Raw genomic sequence first — 17,819 nt, 5'->3', positions numbered from 1 at the left:
TAACTGTTCAGGCAGTGGGATATGGGGAAAGCTGGGCAAAGGGGAGCAGAGGGATGTTTCTTGCTGCTGCTTTTTAAAACAAGTCTCAGGAAGACAAAAGACACGACTACAGTTATGAGGAGGGACTTTAAAGGTTTGATGGGTGATGTTCTGGAGCACTGACAAACGAGGTCCAGCCACTACTTCTTACACAAGCAGGCTGTTAGATGTGCCCTTTTGGGGTCTCTTAAATTCCCAGATCCTGCCCTACAAGTCCAAGGTCCTCAGCAGCACTTGCTCCAAAGCTTCTGCTAATGTCCTGCCCCGTGCTATTATGGACATGTTCCCATGCGGAGACCAAATGCATTGTCCCCTTTCAGGACACAATTCCAGTGGTGGTGGAGAGAATACCTGCTGGCTGTGGGCTTGTTTGTTCGTGTACTTGGCCGTAGAAGGGAGAAGTGAGGTGAATTCATCACCCTCATTTTATCTGCTAAGGTATCAGCTCTTGGAGGCGGGATTATCAGCATGAGTTAGCAGTGACTATGAAGGGAGAAGGAGGCAGAAAGGAAAAAACCCAGGCGCTTTCCTTCTTTCTGCACTTCCATTTTCGGGTCACTTCACTGCTGTGAGGCGAGCAGCACACGGGGCGGGGAAGCGGAGGCAGCCTCGAACCGAGGTACCTGGGATAAACCCTCCTCCTCTCCCCCATCCTCTTATGGCGCTGTCCGTGTCCGCCTGCGAGCGCCTCAATAAAGTTGTTGTCGCGAGAGGGCGGGATCCGGCGCGCCGGAATAAGAGGCCCCCTCCGCCAATGAGAGCGGGCGGATTGGGGTGAGGGTAGCCAATAGGGGCACTCGGCGCGGGTACTGCGGCTCGGAGGCCGGAGTGGCGGCGGCGGCGGCGGCTGGCAGGTGGGGGCTCCTCGTGGGTGTGTCATGGTTTCTCCTCCTGTCGTTTCCTCTCCCTCCTGCGGTGCCCGGTGCGGGTCTCCCCTGAGTCCTCCGTGGCCTCCTGCCGCCCGGGGTTCCCTCTCCTTGGCCGTGGGGCGGGCCTCTCTGCGCGGTACTCTGGCGGGGCCTCCTCCTCTGAGGAGAGTCCTCTCAGGGAGGTGGCTGCCTGAGGCAGGCGGTGGCCGGCCCCGGGCCGAGCACCTCAGCGACAGTGCAGGCCTCTGCGGCGGGAGCAGTGTGGGGAGTAGGCGCAGGCCTCCCCGTAGGCTTCTCTGGGGCTCCTTCGGGGTGGGGTTGTGTGTTCTGTATGTCTCATTCCCCAAAATAACCCGTGTTAAAAGGTAGTGGGGCTGGCCTTGTATGGGCAAGGAGAAGTGTCTTCATTTGAGCAGGTTTGTGGTGGTCGGCAGTGCAAAGTCCAGCTATAGTAGGGGAGCTTAGCATTTAACCAGGGTGCCGTGTTGGTACTTTGGGAAGCAGAAGCTCGTTGTTTGAATGGGAAGGTGTCAGGAGAGTGGATCTCTGAATGCCTGTGATTTGATGTCTCTGTGCATGCTGGGAGGATAGAAGGGACATTGTTCCTCTCCACAGCAGAGTTACAGGTTGGTTCCTGACTGGGGGAAGATCTGCTGTCAGGGGTCCAGTTATGGAGGCTCAGTGTTCTCTGCACAGTCCATGATGCAACTTCGGTTTCACTGCAGGTTTTGTTGAACTTGTGTGACCTTGTAGTTGCCAAGGACTGCTTTCATATATGTCTTGCAGGATACAGCAGACTTCTGAGTGAAGAAGGTTAACCAGATATGATACTTGTGACTCTTGTTTTTCAGACCTGTAAGTTGTATTCAGGACAGGGTAGCTGTCTTTAAATGCTTAATGTAGACTCTTCAGACTATCCCTGGATGTCTTCTGTGGGAATATGAAGGCTGCTTTCAAGATTAAGTACATTGAGGCTAAACAGAGAGAGATAACAGTCCAATCTTGCAGACTTTGTATCAATATAGTATTAATATAACTAATAGTTGTATGAACTGACTTCACCTGTTCAAAAAGGCCAGTTTGGGAGACAACAGTTAAGCACACTGGCTTTGGAAGAGATGTCTTCCAGCAGCACATATGCTGTTAATAACCAGATTATGCTTGACCTGCATGGTTAGATTGAATGTGAATGATGGCTAGCCCTTTCCCCATACCTCACATCACAAGCCCTTTTTACCAACAGCAGTATTGACTTCTCATGTCAAAGAGGTGAACATGGATTTCTTAATAATTAGGATTAATATCATAATCCTTAACCCCAAGGATTTCTTAGAGGGCATCTCAGGTGCAGACCTTTATTTCTGAACCTAAAGAATGCTATTTCTTTGTCCCTTCTAAGAGAGATTCACTCTGTGTTAGGGTTTTGGTTTTCCCAGAGTCATCATAAAGTGTACAAAGTGTACATAGTGACTTCCTCTCCCTGCTTGGTCCCAGCTGCTAGCAGCAGACACTCGTCTGTAATGTGATGTTGCACTGCCTTTGTGTTAAAACTTGAACTGTGAGTGCACTGAGTATTGGTATTTAATCAGTGGCTGCTGTGGAGTGCCAGCTGCCATCTGTGTCCCAACTTTATTTTAACCCAGAATACAGTAACAGTGACCAGAGGGGGCTGAATTAAAGTCCAAGTGCGAGCAAGGACTAGTTCCTTCTTCAGTGTGGTCATGTTATTTTTGTGGGACAGCGGTTAGTTCATGGAGAACTAAGGTAAGGATGCCAGAGAAAAGCCAGTTCCTCTGAACAGCAGTAAAGCACACTTATATTTTTAGAAAGATTTCCTACTCCTTGGAAAACTTCTAGGGGCTTGCAGATAGGAAGAGCTTAAAAATTGCTTGGAGAATGTGTTCAGTCATCTAAATCCTTTTCCTGTGGTGATAATATCACAGGAAATCTGGTGAGGGAGTAGAATCTCTTTTCATGAAAGAAATGTCAAATGACGAACTAAATGCTCTATTAGTGAGTGTCAGATGGCCACCCTTTGGAAGTTAGTGTCCTGCTGAGTTGGGTGAGAGTCAGGTGCTTAAAGTAAGTTCTGTTTGGAAAAGAGGGAGAGTGCTAGGATGGCAAAACTGACAGCTGAATCAGTTGTTCAGGGTGGTGGAGACTTGAGACCGCTGTGAGGAACTTCAAAGTCAGATGGCAGATAAAAGGCAGTGTTGACAAATGCATGAAAGCCTGTATTATAAAAAATTGTTTAAAATGCCTAATATTTGCTTTCAGGTTCAATAACAAGTAGAGAAGAGTCATGTGCCCTTGTTTGTCTTCTCTAACAGTGCAACAGCAAATATCTGAATGTTACTGCTTTTAAACTGAAAAAAACTCACCCATTTTTTTTTTCAATTTATGTACTGTAGTGGCTCTTTGAGATCATAAAAAGCTTGGACTTCTGCATGCCTGCCTATAGATGAGATAAATAACAAAATATACAGGACTGAAAGTCTTTATGCTAGGCAGGGGAGGGTTAATTGGTGAGTGGCAGGAGAAACATTAAGTGTAGAAGATTATGTGGCTTGTTCAGGATTTTCCAGCATCAACCCTTTGTTACTATTGTACCAGACGGAAGACCAGGTGTAGTGTGGAGCTTTTAGGTGTTTGTCTTTCAGATGGCCTGTCCTGATTCCATATGTTTTTAGTGTTGCTAGGGTATGGAAGTTTTCCGATTGCAAGGTCTGATTAAATGTTGTGCTTTACATACTCGAGGGTGATCTGCTGAAAATGTGCAGCAGGTATTTGGATTGTACTTGGCCACTTCCACTTGTGGAACATGGAAAATAAGACAGGAAGAGACCTCAGAAGTTGACCCCAGTTGTGTCCCTGTTCATGGTGAGGGGTCAGTGGAAAAAGCACTTTTGCCTCAAATGGCAACTCTACCAAGTAGAGAATTGCCCCTTCTCTTACTAGAGTGTTAGTGTGTCTTCCTTAGAGAAGCCAATCCCAACTCATCAGACTAGGCCTTGGAGTACTCTAGAGCCTTTGCAAGAGGCCATCACTAGATTTCTTCCTCTTTGTTTACTATTTTGATTTTGTGACTTTTGGAACTGTGTTGATCCATCAGCTGTTCTGGATTTAGTCTTTCTCCAAGTTAATTAATTGTCAGAAAGCATGTCAATATGTGAAGTACAACAGAGGCTTGCCAGCAGTGCGTGCTTGCAGCTCAGAAGGTCAGTCATATCTTTGTCTGCATTCAAAGAAATGTGGCCAGAAGGTCAATGGACGTGATTCTCTCCCTCTGCTCTAGTGAGACCCAACCTGGAGAACTGCATCCAGCTCTGAAGTTCTCAGTACAGGAAAGAGATGGACCTGTTGGAGAGGGTCCAGAGAGAGACACAAAAATGATCAGGGGATGCAGCACCTCTTGTATGAGGAAAGGCTGAGAGAGTTGGGGTTGTTCAGTCTGGAGAAGACAAGACTGTGAAGACTTGATTGCAGCCTTTCAGTACTTAAAAGGTACCTAGAAGAAAGATGGGGCAAGATTTTTTAGCAGGATCTGTTACTGCATGACAAAGGGTGATGGTTTTAAACTAAAAGAGGGAGATTCAGGCTGGACATGAGGAGGAAACTGTTTACAATGAAGGTGACAAGACACTGCTCCAGGTTACCCAGAGAGGTGGTGGATGCACCATCCCTGGAAACACTCAAGGCCAGGCTGGATTTGGTTCTGGGCAATCTGGTCTAGTTGAAGATGTCCCTAGTGAAGGTGTCCCTCCTCATTGCAGAGGGCTGGACTAGATGAGTTTGGAGGTCCCTTCCAACCCAAATAATTCAGTGATTCTATTTGTAGTCCTCCTGAGGAGTTTTTAGGGGGTTTTAGGTAATAAGTCATCATTTTTAATCAGTCTGAACCTAGTGAAGAAACCTATCATCATCTTTCTTAGTTTCCTTCTGGCTTAAATCGAGTCAACCTGTACAATATGTAGTAGTTACTTGTGGTTTTAAATGTTGGGGAAACATTACACTGGGGTTTAATGGAATAATAGTCTAATGCCGCAGCTTCTATTGGCAAGTCATCAAAGATCTTTTATAGAAGAGCCTTTTCAGTCCTGGCCTTCAGGCCAAAGTTGATCTGCTTTCACAGAAGTTAGTTTAATTTCTGATGTGTTTTCTTTCCCTTAGGTGTCAGTTGTTGCTCCTTCCCCAGCCAGACATGAAAACTTGCCATCGCCCTACTCGTTACTGTGGCAGCGGTTTCCATCCTGCACAGCAGCACTGAGAGTCAGAGTGCAGTCTCTTGTATGCAGTAAATTCTGTCACAGTGGAGACAAAGTTGTTCCTGCTGTTGCTCAGGCTAAATATTTGAATTCCATCGCTATTTAGAAAAAACTGTTTAGTGTTGACTCTCTCAGTTCTGAGTTGTCATTTCCAGTGCTTGGTTATAAACACAGGTAGTTTAACTTGCTCCAGAATAGCTAGTTTATTCTATACTTGCTGAATTCAGTTTAATCTCAGCATTGTTGCAGTTGTCCTATATCAGCAAATTTATGGGGCAGACCGTATATGGTGTTGATATGGAATCCATGGCTAAAAAGTATAGGTTTGGGAGCATCTTTATAGTGCACTGGTTCGTCATACTTTTAGTTTCAGTGCTTTTAGAAGTTAGTGCCTTCCTATGCTCCTGGCTTTTTATCTTGTTGGTAATGAAAAGAGGAAGTGGACTGGATCAGACCTAATCAAGCTGAAGTCTGTTCTTGCAGTTGCTGCTCCCAGAGGATCTGATCAGTTCTGTGCTGGAGTGTGGCTGTTCTGGTCGGTGTCTGCCAACACAGGCTGCTTCTGGCCAGGGTGCACCTGCGTTATTGCAAGTAAATACTGGAAGGATGTTCTGTGCTGCATTGCAGCGCACAGAGTGGCTTATTTCCAGCACTACCCCTCCCTGATCCCCTCCATCTTGGTGACATGCTAATGTCTTCAATCAAATCCAGTCTCTGCTGTCTCACCTGATTAACAAGTCAGTGCAAACATGGTCACTGCCTCCCCCAACAGCTCCCAGCTTTCCAGAAGTGGGTGGGGAGTGCTTGTGAAATTCTCCATTCCTGGATGCCAGCTGTTAAGGTTTGTCCTGGCACCCAGGCAGCAGGGATCAGTTTCTCTTTCTAATTGCATATGTCTGAGTGAATCATCATGCAGTGCTTTTAAATCACTTGTCCAAACAGACAAAAGCAGTGCTGTTGCCACTGGTAGTTGTACTTTGGAATGGTGGTGTGAGTGAGAAAGTGAGGTTTATTGAAACTGTACTATTAAATTGCTTTGGAGTGATTGAGGGGTACCAAGAAGTACTTAGAATTGTGGGCTGGTTTTGGTTTGTAAAAATGCCCAGTTTTCTTCTTGGTGGGCTCCTTTGAGCCGGATAGTCTCCATTAATTTTAATTTTGAGTAAATGATAAAGTTGCTGGAGTTAATGTTTGAGATCTGGTTTGTCTTACTTGATCCCAGGTGCTTTGATTTAGGGTGCAAGTGCAGTCAGAGTATACTAGTTTCCCATGTCTGGAGCACTGTTCAGCAAGACTAGATTTCCATGATTTTTTTTCTTGGGGCTTTACAGAGGTGCCAGGTGCTCGTAGCATATAGCTGGTTTAGCTGCAAGTCATGGATTTGATGTGTGAAGGGTTTAGATTTCATATTTAATTTACATGGACATGGTTGCAGCTATATGTCAGGGTTTTTTTTTTTCATGCTAATTTCAAACACATTTTTGTCCTTTCTGTAACTATAAAAGGATCCATTCTGAATTTGGAACTGCACAATGCAATATAGACCTCATCCATTCCAGCCCTCGCCTTAGTTTCTTTAACCATGCTCTCATTTGGTCTGTCCAAGCAGTTCTCACAAACACTAGTAAAACTTTCTGCATGCTTCAGGGTTAGGGGCAGGTCTTCTATGTTGGAACAACATGTACTTATCCCTTTTGACTAAGGGATTACTGTTGTGTAGATCAGCACATTTTAGTAGATCGTTAGTTATGGCTGTCTATGTACATGTGTATGCTTGTCTGTTTTGCTGCTAATTTAACCTCATATGTAAGTTGTGTGTTTTTAGCCCTCATGCATATGTATCTAGATGCATGTGTATATACATCTATGCATGCACTTGTAAGTATCTCAGTTTTTAATATATAAAAATATAAAATCATATAATAGCTTTAGTGGAAGGGATCTGTGAGGATCACTGAGTGATCCAACTCTTCAAATTACTTTTTGTATATATATGTAGTATGCACTTATATGTGTGTGTGTGTGCAGGTAGTTTTTAGCTAAATTAACACAAAAGTCTTCACAGGGATCTCTCTGCTTTCACTCTCATTTATAACAAGGCAGTATATGGCACCTGCATCCCATTTCTGACAGGCCCATAGATAGGCCTTGAGAATGTAGCCTTGCAAGGCAAAGCTCTCTGAGACCACTTGAAAGTATTTCCTTAATGTTTAGTGCTTGGGGAGGATGGGCAGAGGAGTACCCTGTTCTTAGAAGACCCACTTTTGCTGATCTGTCTGTGCTGCCATAGATATAGAAACTGTTTATAGTTGATCTTTTCTTTTTCTCTGAAGTTTTTTGTGCATCTTGAGTGAGACCTGCAACAGAGATGGATACTGAAGGCTTTGGTGAGCTTCTCCAGCAGGCAGAGCAGCTTGCAGCTGAGACAGAAGGTATCTCTGAGCTGCCTCATGTAGAACGCAACCTGCAGGAGATTCAGCAGGCTGGGGAGCGCCTGCGCTCCCGCACACTGACCCGCACTTCCCAGGAGACTGCTGATGTTAAGGCGTAAGTACAGAGTGCCAGCATGGGAAACTCTGCAGAGAACAGAAGCTGTTTGTAGGGTTGATTTCTAGTGTGGGTAGGAGGACATGCCTGGGAGAAACAGAATGACTGCAGAGCTGGTTTCCTCCCCCCCCCCCCCCCCCCCCCCCCCCCCCCCCCCTTTCTGCTGCTTCCAAAACCCAGTATAGTATTGGGGGATGTATCTGAGGAGCTATTGTTCTTGAATTTGGGCACTAAAGCCAAAAAGTGCAGTACCTTGTTCTGGCTGCTGCTGAAGACATTTACCAGTATGCTATAGATCTTTTTTCTCTCTGGAAGGACTTGGCAGCTCTGAGGTACTGCAGTAGAACAGCAGAAAGAATTCAGCAGGGCTGAGGAGGCTAGAGTTACATATAGGGCTATTCAAAGCTGGGGGTTTTTTTTGCTTTTTTATAACACAGCTGGGAGGACTGTCTGTACATGGCTAGCTGCTGACCTAAATATTGGCAATGAATTTGGGTTTAGAGTTCTGTCTGTTCAATACTAATTTCATACCTGTATAATTTCTTCCTTATAGGTCTGTGCTTCTTGGGTCTAAAGGGCTTGATATATCTCACATTTCTCAGCGTCTAGAGAGTCTCAGTGCAGTCACTACATTTGAGCCTCTTGAACCTGTTAAGGACACTGACATCCAGGTAGGGGCATTTGAGTTACACTGCCTTTGTAACTGTTGTTTCTGTACTGTGGTTCAAAGCTCTTCAAGGCACTTGTGAAAATAGTCTTACTCTGTGTTTAATTCACTGGCTAGAGGGAGTACAGGAGAGATGAGCCATCTTTTGATGATGGAAGATGTTTGTTAGCCATTAGAAGCAGCATTTAAGTACCATACTGACAGACATACTTGAAGTTCTAAACTCTTGCTGCCATCAAGAGGAGCTAGGTGTGTACTATCTGCCTTTGTGGACCTCTCTGTTGGCTTTGCAAGCCTGAACTACAGCATGGATACCTCTCCCTTATAATTTTGAGATCTTTTTATGTCTGATTGTAAGAACACGCGTAGAACCAGATGTCAGTTTGGAGGTGTTGGAATGGGGGCATTTAAGTCACAAATACAAAAGAGGTGAGTGTAGCTTTTTCTTTCAGTCTATCCCAGATGCCACAGCCTTGTTTTGGTAGTAGACTGACTTTGCCATGTTTCTTTTGCTTTGCAACTTTGCATATACTTTACCAATGTGATTAATTTTGTAAATTTTCATGTAGCTCATCTCCCCACATGTCTTAGAAATTAATATGAGCCATTTTTTTTTTTGTGTTATGGTAGTTGCCTGCCCTTGTAGGATACCTTAATGATGAAGAGATCTGTGGTATTCATTACTCAGTTAAGAGCTGGTTATGAGATTGATGTTGGGGATTGTAATGAAGATATCAGTCTGAATTACTTTTTAATCATTTTGAGCCTTATGTTATCTCTCCTTACTGGCAGATGGCTAAGTTAGAAGAGTCAAAAGATTTGTAAGCTCTTCTTTTTTTAGCAGAAGTGTGCCCTAAACTACTCAACTTCAGAAGAGAATGGAGAGGAAAGAGTGTGGAGATACCCCATTTTACCTAACGATATGTTTTGTTTAAGCTTTTGGTGCCATCCATTTTGGGTGGACAGGTGCTTATTCTTGCAGTGCAAGCAGTACTCCTCTGTTTTGGGGCTGCCTTCAGCACTCTCAGGCTGGGAATGCAGAGGGGTGACTCTGTGTGAGGACTGATAACTTAGAGCAGCTAAAGGGCTTTCTGAAGATGGGATTTCTTCTTGTACCTTTGCTCCTCTTCACCCTCTGGCAATTCCAAGCATGCCTGGCTGTCTTCCCACCTGGTTTTGCTCTCTCTTTCACCAAAAATTGGTGCACTCTGGAGGCTTTATCTATTGCATGAGAACTCTAAACCACTGGCATTGTTCGCTTTGTCTTCTCTCATTTTTTATCCTTTGTTCCAATTTTTGATGTACTTCTAATTGGTGATGTTAAACTTCCTTTTATTTTTTTTTTTACTTCTGCTAATTCTTTGATTTCTGTGGTGTTTTTCCTTTCTGCTTTAAGAGCAATCATATTGTACATTTTGAAACCCAGAAGCAACAGACCTCTTGACTTTCTGAATTTAAAACTTGTGGCATATAAGAAAATGAATAGGGCTGTCTAATCTCACATTTTATTTTATTTTGCTGGTTACCTAAGAAGGCCTTCACGTTTTGCTTCTTAGTTATACCTTATCCCAAGGGCTTATTGTTTGGTATGGTGATTCTGGTATATTTGGTGATCTCAGTATATTTTCTCATCCCCAAGACCCATTCGATATTTGTTTTTCATTAGAATGCATTTATTTCTTCAGGAAAATGAAGTGTTTAAGTTGGCATTCTGGACTAAGCTTGCTATAAACTATTAAAATTATTTAAATAAACATATTTTTCAAACAAGTAAGTGACAGGTAAGATTTCTTAGTTGGAAAAGCTTGGAGGATGTGGGAGGAGATTTTTTTTTTTCCCAGTATCTTACACCTGAAATAAAAAAATTTTCAGCTATGATTAAGCAAATTTAGTATCTGAGACCGAGCAATTTCAACTCGAGGTGATATCTGTGGGAACTGGGTGCTTACCTTGCATAGGCATGCTGGAAAATTTCTTAAATATTCGTCTGCTTGCATGTTTTAAGTACTGAAATGCCTCTGTGTCTAGCCATCATTTTCAGTCTGTCTTTTTACTACCAAAGTTAATGATTTTTTTGTCTCACAGAGACAATTTGAAATGCAAGTATTTTGAAATACAAGCTGCGTAGTTTTTGCTTTATATAAGGCTTTTTAATTGACTGAACATTTTAATATGGTCTGTTTCTCATAGGATTGTAGTCCATCCTAGGAGCTTGACATGAAGTACATGTGTAAGATAAATAAGACATTTCTGATTTATTCTTTTCAAGCTTAATAAAAATGCTTAAGATGCTGAACAAATTCTGTGCTTTTAAAAGTAACTTAATATTGTAAATATAGATATAATTGTGTTCTGTTTAGAAAAGCTTCAGATCTAACATAAAACAGTGGCTAATTGCAAATCAATATGTTTAAATGGCCAAATCAGCCAATGAGTTTCAACCTTTCCTTTAGGAAAAACAGCTAAAAAGTGCAAAACAGGCTTAAAATCAATCATTTAAATCAAAGTTCCCTGCTTGCTGTTTTGAATCATGATTAAAACTGGTGATTTAATCAGTGATAACTTTAACTGCTCATGTCTGAGGCCTAATAAATGAGTACTTTGAATAAAATTTCTTTGCAGGCCGCATGTGGAAAATCTTCACAGTAAATTAGCTAAAACAGTTTGCAATGGGAAGCATGGCAAGGTGCTTCATTTTAGATGAAGAGTCAAATGTTTTATCCCTGGTTATTCTGCAGTTAATAGACAAAAGGCTTTTGGTGCTGTTTTGCAGAACTTCATCCTCTGCTCTATCTGAGGATATCTGCAGTCACATCTCAAGCTGTCTAGCTGATGTCAGTAATGATCTCTTAGCTGCAAGTAACTTGTATGTAGTCATGAACTACAGGATCTTGTCCTTTATGAGCAGTTTTTGTTAAATTTTTGTTCTTAATTATGTAAAGAGGACCTTTGTGCTGTGCACTGCTGGTTGTCCTCTAATTAGCCCTAGATCTTAAATGATTTGATGCTTTAGATGAAGATATGCTACAAAAGCTTCTTCCTGTGTTCCTTTTTCTTATACCTTCTGATGATAGCTGGGATTTGCTTTCTTCCTAGCTAATTTAGTTTCATTTGCTTTCTTTAGGCTTGTGTTTATTTCTGCACTTTCCAATGTTACCATTATTTATTTTCTTTAACCAGCAAAAACTTACTCTCAAATACTTAATGAACTTGATTCACAACTTACCATCACTGTTGTAGGCTCAGCTGGCCTTTCTTATCCCATTTTCTTGTGATGCTCAGTGCGCATTCTTAAATCCTGTCTGAAAAATAGTTGGCTGTAGATTCCTTAACACTTCATTTATTCTTGTGTATGCGGTGTCCCTCTGCTTCAGTTTGAGCAAGCAGTGTTATCATGCTTAGCCTTTGACTGTTGCAGTTATGTGAAGGTTACAAATATGATTAAATCTGTACTGTATGAATTTTAGCTTTCTGCTGTCTTTTAAATTGTCAAAGTTTTTACAGCATGAAAATAATCCATAGACTTCCTGTCGTGTGCTCACACAACTCCTCTGCATCCAGTGATTTCTTTGAAAAGTTTGCTTGACCTTCTCCAGCGTTTTTACCTGAAATATTTACTTATTGTCTGTGTTCTTTCTTATGCTGCAGTCTATTCAGGCAGCCTATATGTTAAGAGTCTGATCTCTCAAATGATGGCTGTCAGCACTGCAGAAGGAGAACTCCAGGAAGTATCTTCTTTCTTATAGACTAAAACACAGCAAGAAGAAGCAGAGAGGAGCATCCTAGGGCATGAAGTCCCAGGATGCTGATGTGAGTTTCAGAAAGTGTTAAGAGAACCTAGGAATTTACCTTAATAGAAGCATCAGCTTGGGTTAGCAAGTAAGAGGGACTTTCTGTACAGAGCCTCTTTTAAATGGTATTCCATCCATAGTGCTGACTAAAAAGAAGTGCACCAAATTGCAGCTCAATTAATTACCTGAATTATTCATCAGATGTAAAATGTAGATTGCTTGTGCATGGAAGGGTTGAGAGTCTAGGAAGTGTTTCCCACTAGAGCAGTAGGCGGGGAAGGTTATGAAAAAGTCTAGGCTTGCCATTAAATGATAGGACTTCATATTTTTCCTCTCTCATTCCAAAGATTGTCTTCTTAAAGTGCATGCAACACAACAAACACTTCTTGCAGGAAACCCAGTTCATAACAGTTCCTATGTGAAGACTTTCTAAAGACCAAGTTGTCAGAAAGCCCTATTTTGGCAAAGTCTTTCAAAGTTGAATATGGTAGTCAAGTGGTCCTTAATGTTCTTGATGCCATGTCTAGCACAGAAATGTGTGTTGGGTTTTCTGTTTGCTTGTTTGTGCCTTTTAAAAATCACAGGTAAGGGTTGATTGTGCAAGCTGGTATCCCACAAATGGGATCCAAGTATATAAACAGAATATTGACATTCTGAAAGGTGTTTCTTCTTCAGAGGTGCAAACTACATCCTCTTCTAGTGAGCACTGTCATAGCAGACCTCTCTCAAGTCACAGTAATGGCAGCCAAAGGAGGAATTATTCCCATTGTATGGCAAGGCTGCACTATTGTAACGTGAGCTAGGATCTGGCTCTTGCATGTGTGGTGTTCAGTTTATGTGTATGGATGTTGGTGAGAGGTTTGGTGCTGCTCTAGTAAAGTACTTTTGGGTACCTGGTTATTTGCATTATTTGCAGGATCAAGGCCTAATTTATACCTACAAAGATAGTTGGACTGACTACAGTATATGTTGCACTTTAGAGTAATATTGTGGTTTTGTGTTTTGAACATGTCACAGTGGTTTAATGCTAGATTTGGGCCCCGTGCATGCTTGTTCTGAAATGTCTGAGCCCAAAGACATGGTGTAATTTCAAGAAATGGTGCTGCTATCAGTTTTAAGGCTTGGTCCAGCTCTATGCAGACCTGTGAAATAAATGCTGGAAATGAGCTCTCCTTGTGTACATTGTTGGTCTATTTGGAGAATTTGATGTGAAGCCCTGGCTCTTACACTGAAGGAAAATTTTGTGAATTACCTCATATGTACAACAGTTTCACCTTGCCCTTCTGGTCTAGGCAGAGCTGAAATTAAGGGTTGCATACCAGGGCTTGGTTTTGATTTCTGGGTGTAGATGTTCAGAATATTGACTGAGTAGCTCTCTGGAGGTTGAGATACAGAAGTAAGAGCTTTTATCTAAATGAGGGCAGAAGGTTAGACTGAAATGTGTCCAACTAAGGCAGACTGAAATTAAGTAGCTGGGGTGTTTTCAGGTTTTCTAAAGTATGGTAAACAGGGTTTGTATCAAAAGCAGCCTTGATTCAAAAGCAGCCTTCAGTGTTGGTAGAATCTGGGTCCCAGGATGCTTGCCCCAGCTCTGTATGTTCTGTTCATGTGTACATAAGTGTGTGATTCATAATTTAAAGACACTCTGACATCAGGTACCAAAAGGGTGCACTATTCAACCAGTGAGCTTTTACTGCTATTTTATATTACACTTTGTGATGTACTTTGTCGTATCTGCTAGAATTGAGCCAAAGCCTGTGGTAATCTATTTGGGTGTAACTAAAATCTGAGTTTATAAATGGAAATGCTGACACAACCTAAAAAGGGCAACCTCAAGTGCTTTTCACCATCCATTGTTTGCATTAACTTAGCCTGAAAATGCATTTTTCCTTTTGCAGATTTTGTCCTTTCCCATTTGCCAAACATTGATTTCTCCTCCCTTCTCCCCCCTCCCAAGTCCTTCAGTTCTAATGGGGCTTGAAATTAATGTGGTGCTTCCTTGTTCACCCTAATCAATGATGCCAGCACAGCTGTGGGGGCCTTTTAACCACTGCAGAGCCAGGACAGTGAATGCAAGAGGACAGTCTTCTATCTTAGTGGGTTTTTTTAGTGTCATTACCTGTTGGCTTCTTTGCATTGCTGCAGTCTGACTGAAAAATATTTGTGACTGAAAAATATTTGTGACTATAATTGTGCATTTTTCAAAAGCTGAAGAAACCTTGTGCTCCAAAAATGCCGCTCTGAAAAGGTCCTCAGAAGTAATTTTTCTTCCATCTATTACTAGCACATGCTAGTATCAAACCTTGCAACCTTCTTTGCCCAGTTTGTCTTACTAGTTTCATTCAGGATTTGACCCTTAATGTACACACTTAGATATGTAAATCAATAATATAAATATCGTGGTAATTAAATGTGGCCAGAGGCTATTTTAACACAATTGGAGAAAGCAGCGATGTAGACTGAGTATTTTGACATGCAGCAAATGCTGTTAAAGGATGTGGACTTTAGAAATACAAATTACAGAGACTTCTTCATCACATTTGATGTGTTTACACGCCTTCTTCCTTTTAGGTAAGGTGTAACAGCTTTACATAAGCCGCTAAAGGAAATCTACAGCCTGTGGCTCTGATGGGTGATTAGACTTGCAAGTGCTTCTGCAGCATGCAGCCTTGGTGAGGCAGGCCCGGGTTTGGTGGCCTCTCTGCCACCTTCCTGACAGCAGCCATCTCCCAGAGCCCCTCTGAATGCACAGATCAGGCTTGAGCTGATCAAAGAATGCCTTGGGAAATGCCGCTGTGAGTGTAGACTGGGCTGTGAGTGGGGTTTAAGAAAGCAGGCTTCTCTATTCAATAGCCACTGTGGAATTGTTTGGTTTGTGGTAGTGGTGGTTTTTTTTTAATTTGTTTTTGTTTGTTTGTGTTGCCTTTTTTGGGGGGTGTTTTGTGTTTGTTCTTTTTTTTTTTTTTGGGGGGGGGAGAGGGTGTATTATTTTTTTCCCCAATTAAAAACACCAAACCCTCAAAACCAAAAAACCCAAACAAACAGAACACAAACAACCCCCCCAAAGAACAAACAAACAAAACCAACAAACCTCCCCCCCAAAAAAAATTAAAATCCCTAAACAAAACATCAGACTAAAAGCCTCAAAAGCTGCTTTTGGCATCGAGTAGGTGAGGGAATAACACTGTATAAAGCAGTGTGGGAAAGAGCCCAAAATGTTGGAAATCTATTTGGCATTTGAGGTTTGTTTTGTTGGGCTTTTTTGCTTGTCACTTTTCACCTCATGTGATTGCATTTAAGTGCAGTTTTCTCTGGGTTTTGTTACTAGTTTAATAGCACGATTTAATAGTGCAGTTTTAAATTACCCTGGCATGACCATCCTGAAAAACAAACCCATGCACCCCTCAAAAACCCAAACTATGGCACATTTCATGTAGACTATTCTATGGTATTTTATTAGTTGACCAGATTACAGCCACTCAGTAAATGCTGTGAGGCTGAATTATTTCAGATTTCTTTTGGTTGCTTGGTTGCATACTACCTGAAGTAGTTAGGTGGTTATCTTCCAGTTCATCATGGCTCTGATCATGGATTCCTAACCTTAAGGGGTTAGGAACAGGGAGAGAAGAGACATGATCTGCATTTCTCTTTCATCATGGGTGAACAAGAGAGTATGAAAGGGACATTTGAAAACTTTATGCTAATGCAAGGTCATGAGATGGAAAAATTGAGAACTCTTGTTCTAGGAGCTATGTTTATTGATCAATTTAAATTCTACTGTGTCCTGTCACATTTTACATTTCCTGTCTGCTTAATCCAGATATGTCCTTTGCATCTTAAATAGGTATGACTGTAGACTTTTAATAAACATCCTTGAAGTATCTACCATAAACATCCTAAAACAGACCAGATTTTGAGTTACAGCACTTGACTTCATTCCCTTCCCCCCCTCCTTTTTAATACTTACACTGCGTGGCTCTGCTCTTTTATGAAAATTGTTTCAATTCCAAATTGAATGTCAACTCATACCTCTCTGAAGGGGCAAATAGGGTACAAAAGGCAGTTTGAAGATCACATATCCAAAATGCAGCCTCTTCTGTGCTCAGCTGTAGACATTTTTGCTTCTCTTGGTAGCATTGCAGGACTTTAAAACACCATGTGTAGCTAAAACTATAGAGTGAGCCTCAGCTGGTGGGATGTGATTATCTGAATCTGAATTAGTCAGAATTCCACCAAGATCCCACTTGGAGGAATGTTACTCTTTCTAGAAGTGCTGTAAGGATCATCAGTGACTTTCAGGGTGCAAGCTGTGTCTTAGCAAGAGGACGGCACTTCTGGCAATGCAGTACATCTTAATGTCATGCTGTCCCATTAATATAGTGCTTGCTGAGGTCTTGTATTGACTACTGACCTAGACAGTGTGTGCTCAGCATGTGCAAATGAACTGTTGGAATTAGTGGTTTTTATGGTGCTGGAAAAATTTAGTAGAATGGGTTCATCTCTGTGATTATATGGATTGGTGAGAAGAAACAATTCTGAGATACAAATTCTTCCAATCTAGCCATTTGCCACCTCCCTATATCATGCAATAGAGCAATTACTTGGGATAAAGAGATGGTTTTATTTATTTGTTTGAGGTTCAAGTGTAGCTTCTGCAAAGCAGCACTTCATTTGGTTTTGTAAAATATTGGTATTTCCATCAACTTTGAAACCATTATGAAGAAAGCATAGACTTTAGGGGAGAGGATTTTGGCTAGTAACAAAATAAGACCATGGTGTTGGGGCTTTTGTGTTTGTTTTTCTTAGTAATGTACTTATATTTGAAGTAGTCCAGTTGTTTCCTAAGTATGGACCATGGTATGTCCTTTTGGTGCCTTGGTGGAAATTTGAAATGGAGAGCCTGGGTTTTGAGAAGCCCTGCTGATAGCTATGCCGAGGTCTTGTTGCAGGGACTTCTCACAGATGGCAGCAGCTTTGAGTCACAATGTTGCAGTGGGTTAATGTATCTAAGATACAGATTTGGGACTGAAAAATGAGTATTCACCTATTAAAGGCAGTGTGGCTTTTCTGTTTGTACTTCTGAAATGGAGAAATACAGGAAAAATTCTTAACTGCAAGAGGGAAAAAAAATCTGATCTTCAGCAAACTTCTCTGAAGTGGGACAGGGTAGCTTGGAGCTGACCAACACATGGAGAGGTGGGTTTGTTAACTTTATGCTGACCTATTGTTTTTACAGGGGGTTTTGCCGTTGTCTTTATTACGTAAGCATTGTCTTGAGCATCTTTCTCACCTGATCTCTCATGGTGCTGTGGGCTGCACAAAACAAATCGCTCTTTTCACAGGGGAAGCTTGTGACTTGAGCAGGCCAGACCATCTCACTGTACTGTGATCACAAATGGCATAAGTCCTGGATGCTTTCTTTCCAGCCAGGCTGCTCATCAAATCTATTAGGAAAAACAGTAACTGCTGCAGCTCTCAGCTACCTCCCCTCCTTTCAAGCCCCTCTAATTTACTCAGGCATCTCAAAAGTGTTACTCGATTGATGAATTCCACTGGGGTTTATTATGAAATGATTTGCATTAATGTAGCAGTCTGGGAAAGGCCACAGGTAGAGTGTTGTGCATGCCCTCCTCTCTGCTGT

The 17,819-nt window shown here is 42.0% G+C and overlaps 1 protein-coding gene across 2 annotated transcripts in view; it reads left to right on the top strand.

The window, feature by feature from the left end:
• Window positions 1-841: 841 nt before the first annotated feature.
• The window catches only part of LOC101872202 (nuclear pore complex protein Nup93), an 82,484-nt gene continuing 65,506 nt past the window's right edge, over window positions 842-17,819 (top strand). For both annotated transcript variants that reach the window (XM_034072972.1, XM_031051843.2), the window contains exons 1-3: window positions 842-893; window positions 7,507-7,720; window positions 8,274-8,391. In XM_034072972.1, coding sequence (XP_033928863.1) covers window positions 7,542-7,720; window positions 8,274-8,391 — 297 coding nt within the window. In that variant the 5' untranslated portion in view covers window positions 842-893; window positions 7,507-7,541. The remainder of the gene's footprint in view (window positions 894-7,506; window positions 7,721-8,273; window positions 8,392-17,819) is intronic.

Source organism: Melopsittacus undulatus, chromosome Z, assembly GCF_012275295.1.
Source record: "Melopsittacus undulatus isolate bMelUnd1 chromosome Z, bMelUnd1.mat.Z, whole genome shotgun sequence".
NCBI lineage: Eukaryota > Metazoa > Chordata > Aves > Psittaciformes > Psittaculidae > Melopsittacus > Melopsittacus undulatus.
This window is presented reverse-complemented; position numbering and strand designations above follow the sequence as displayed.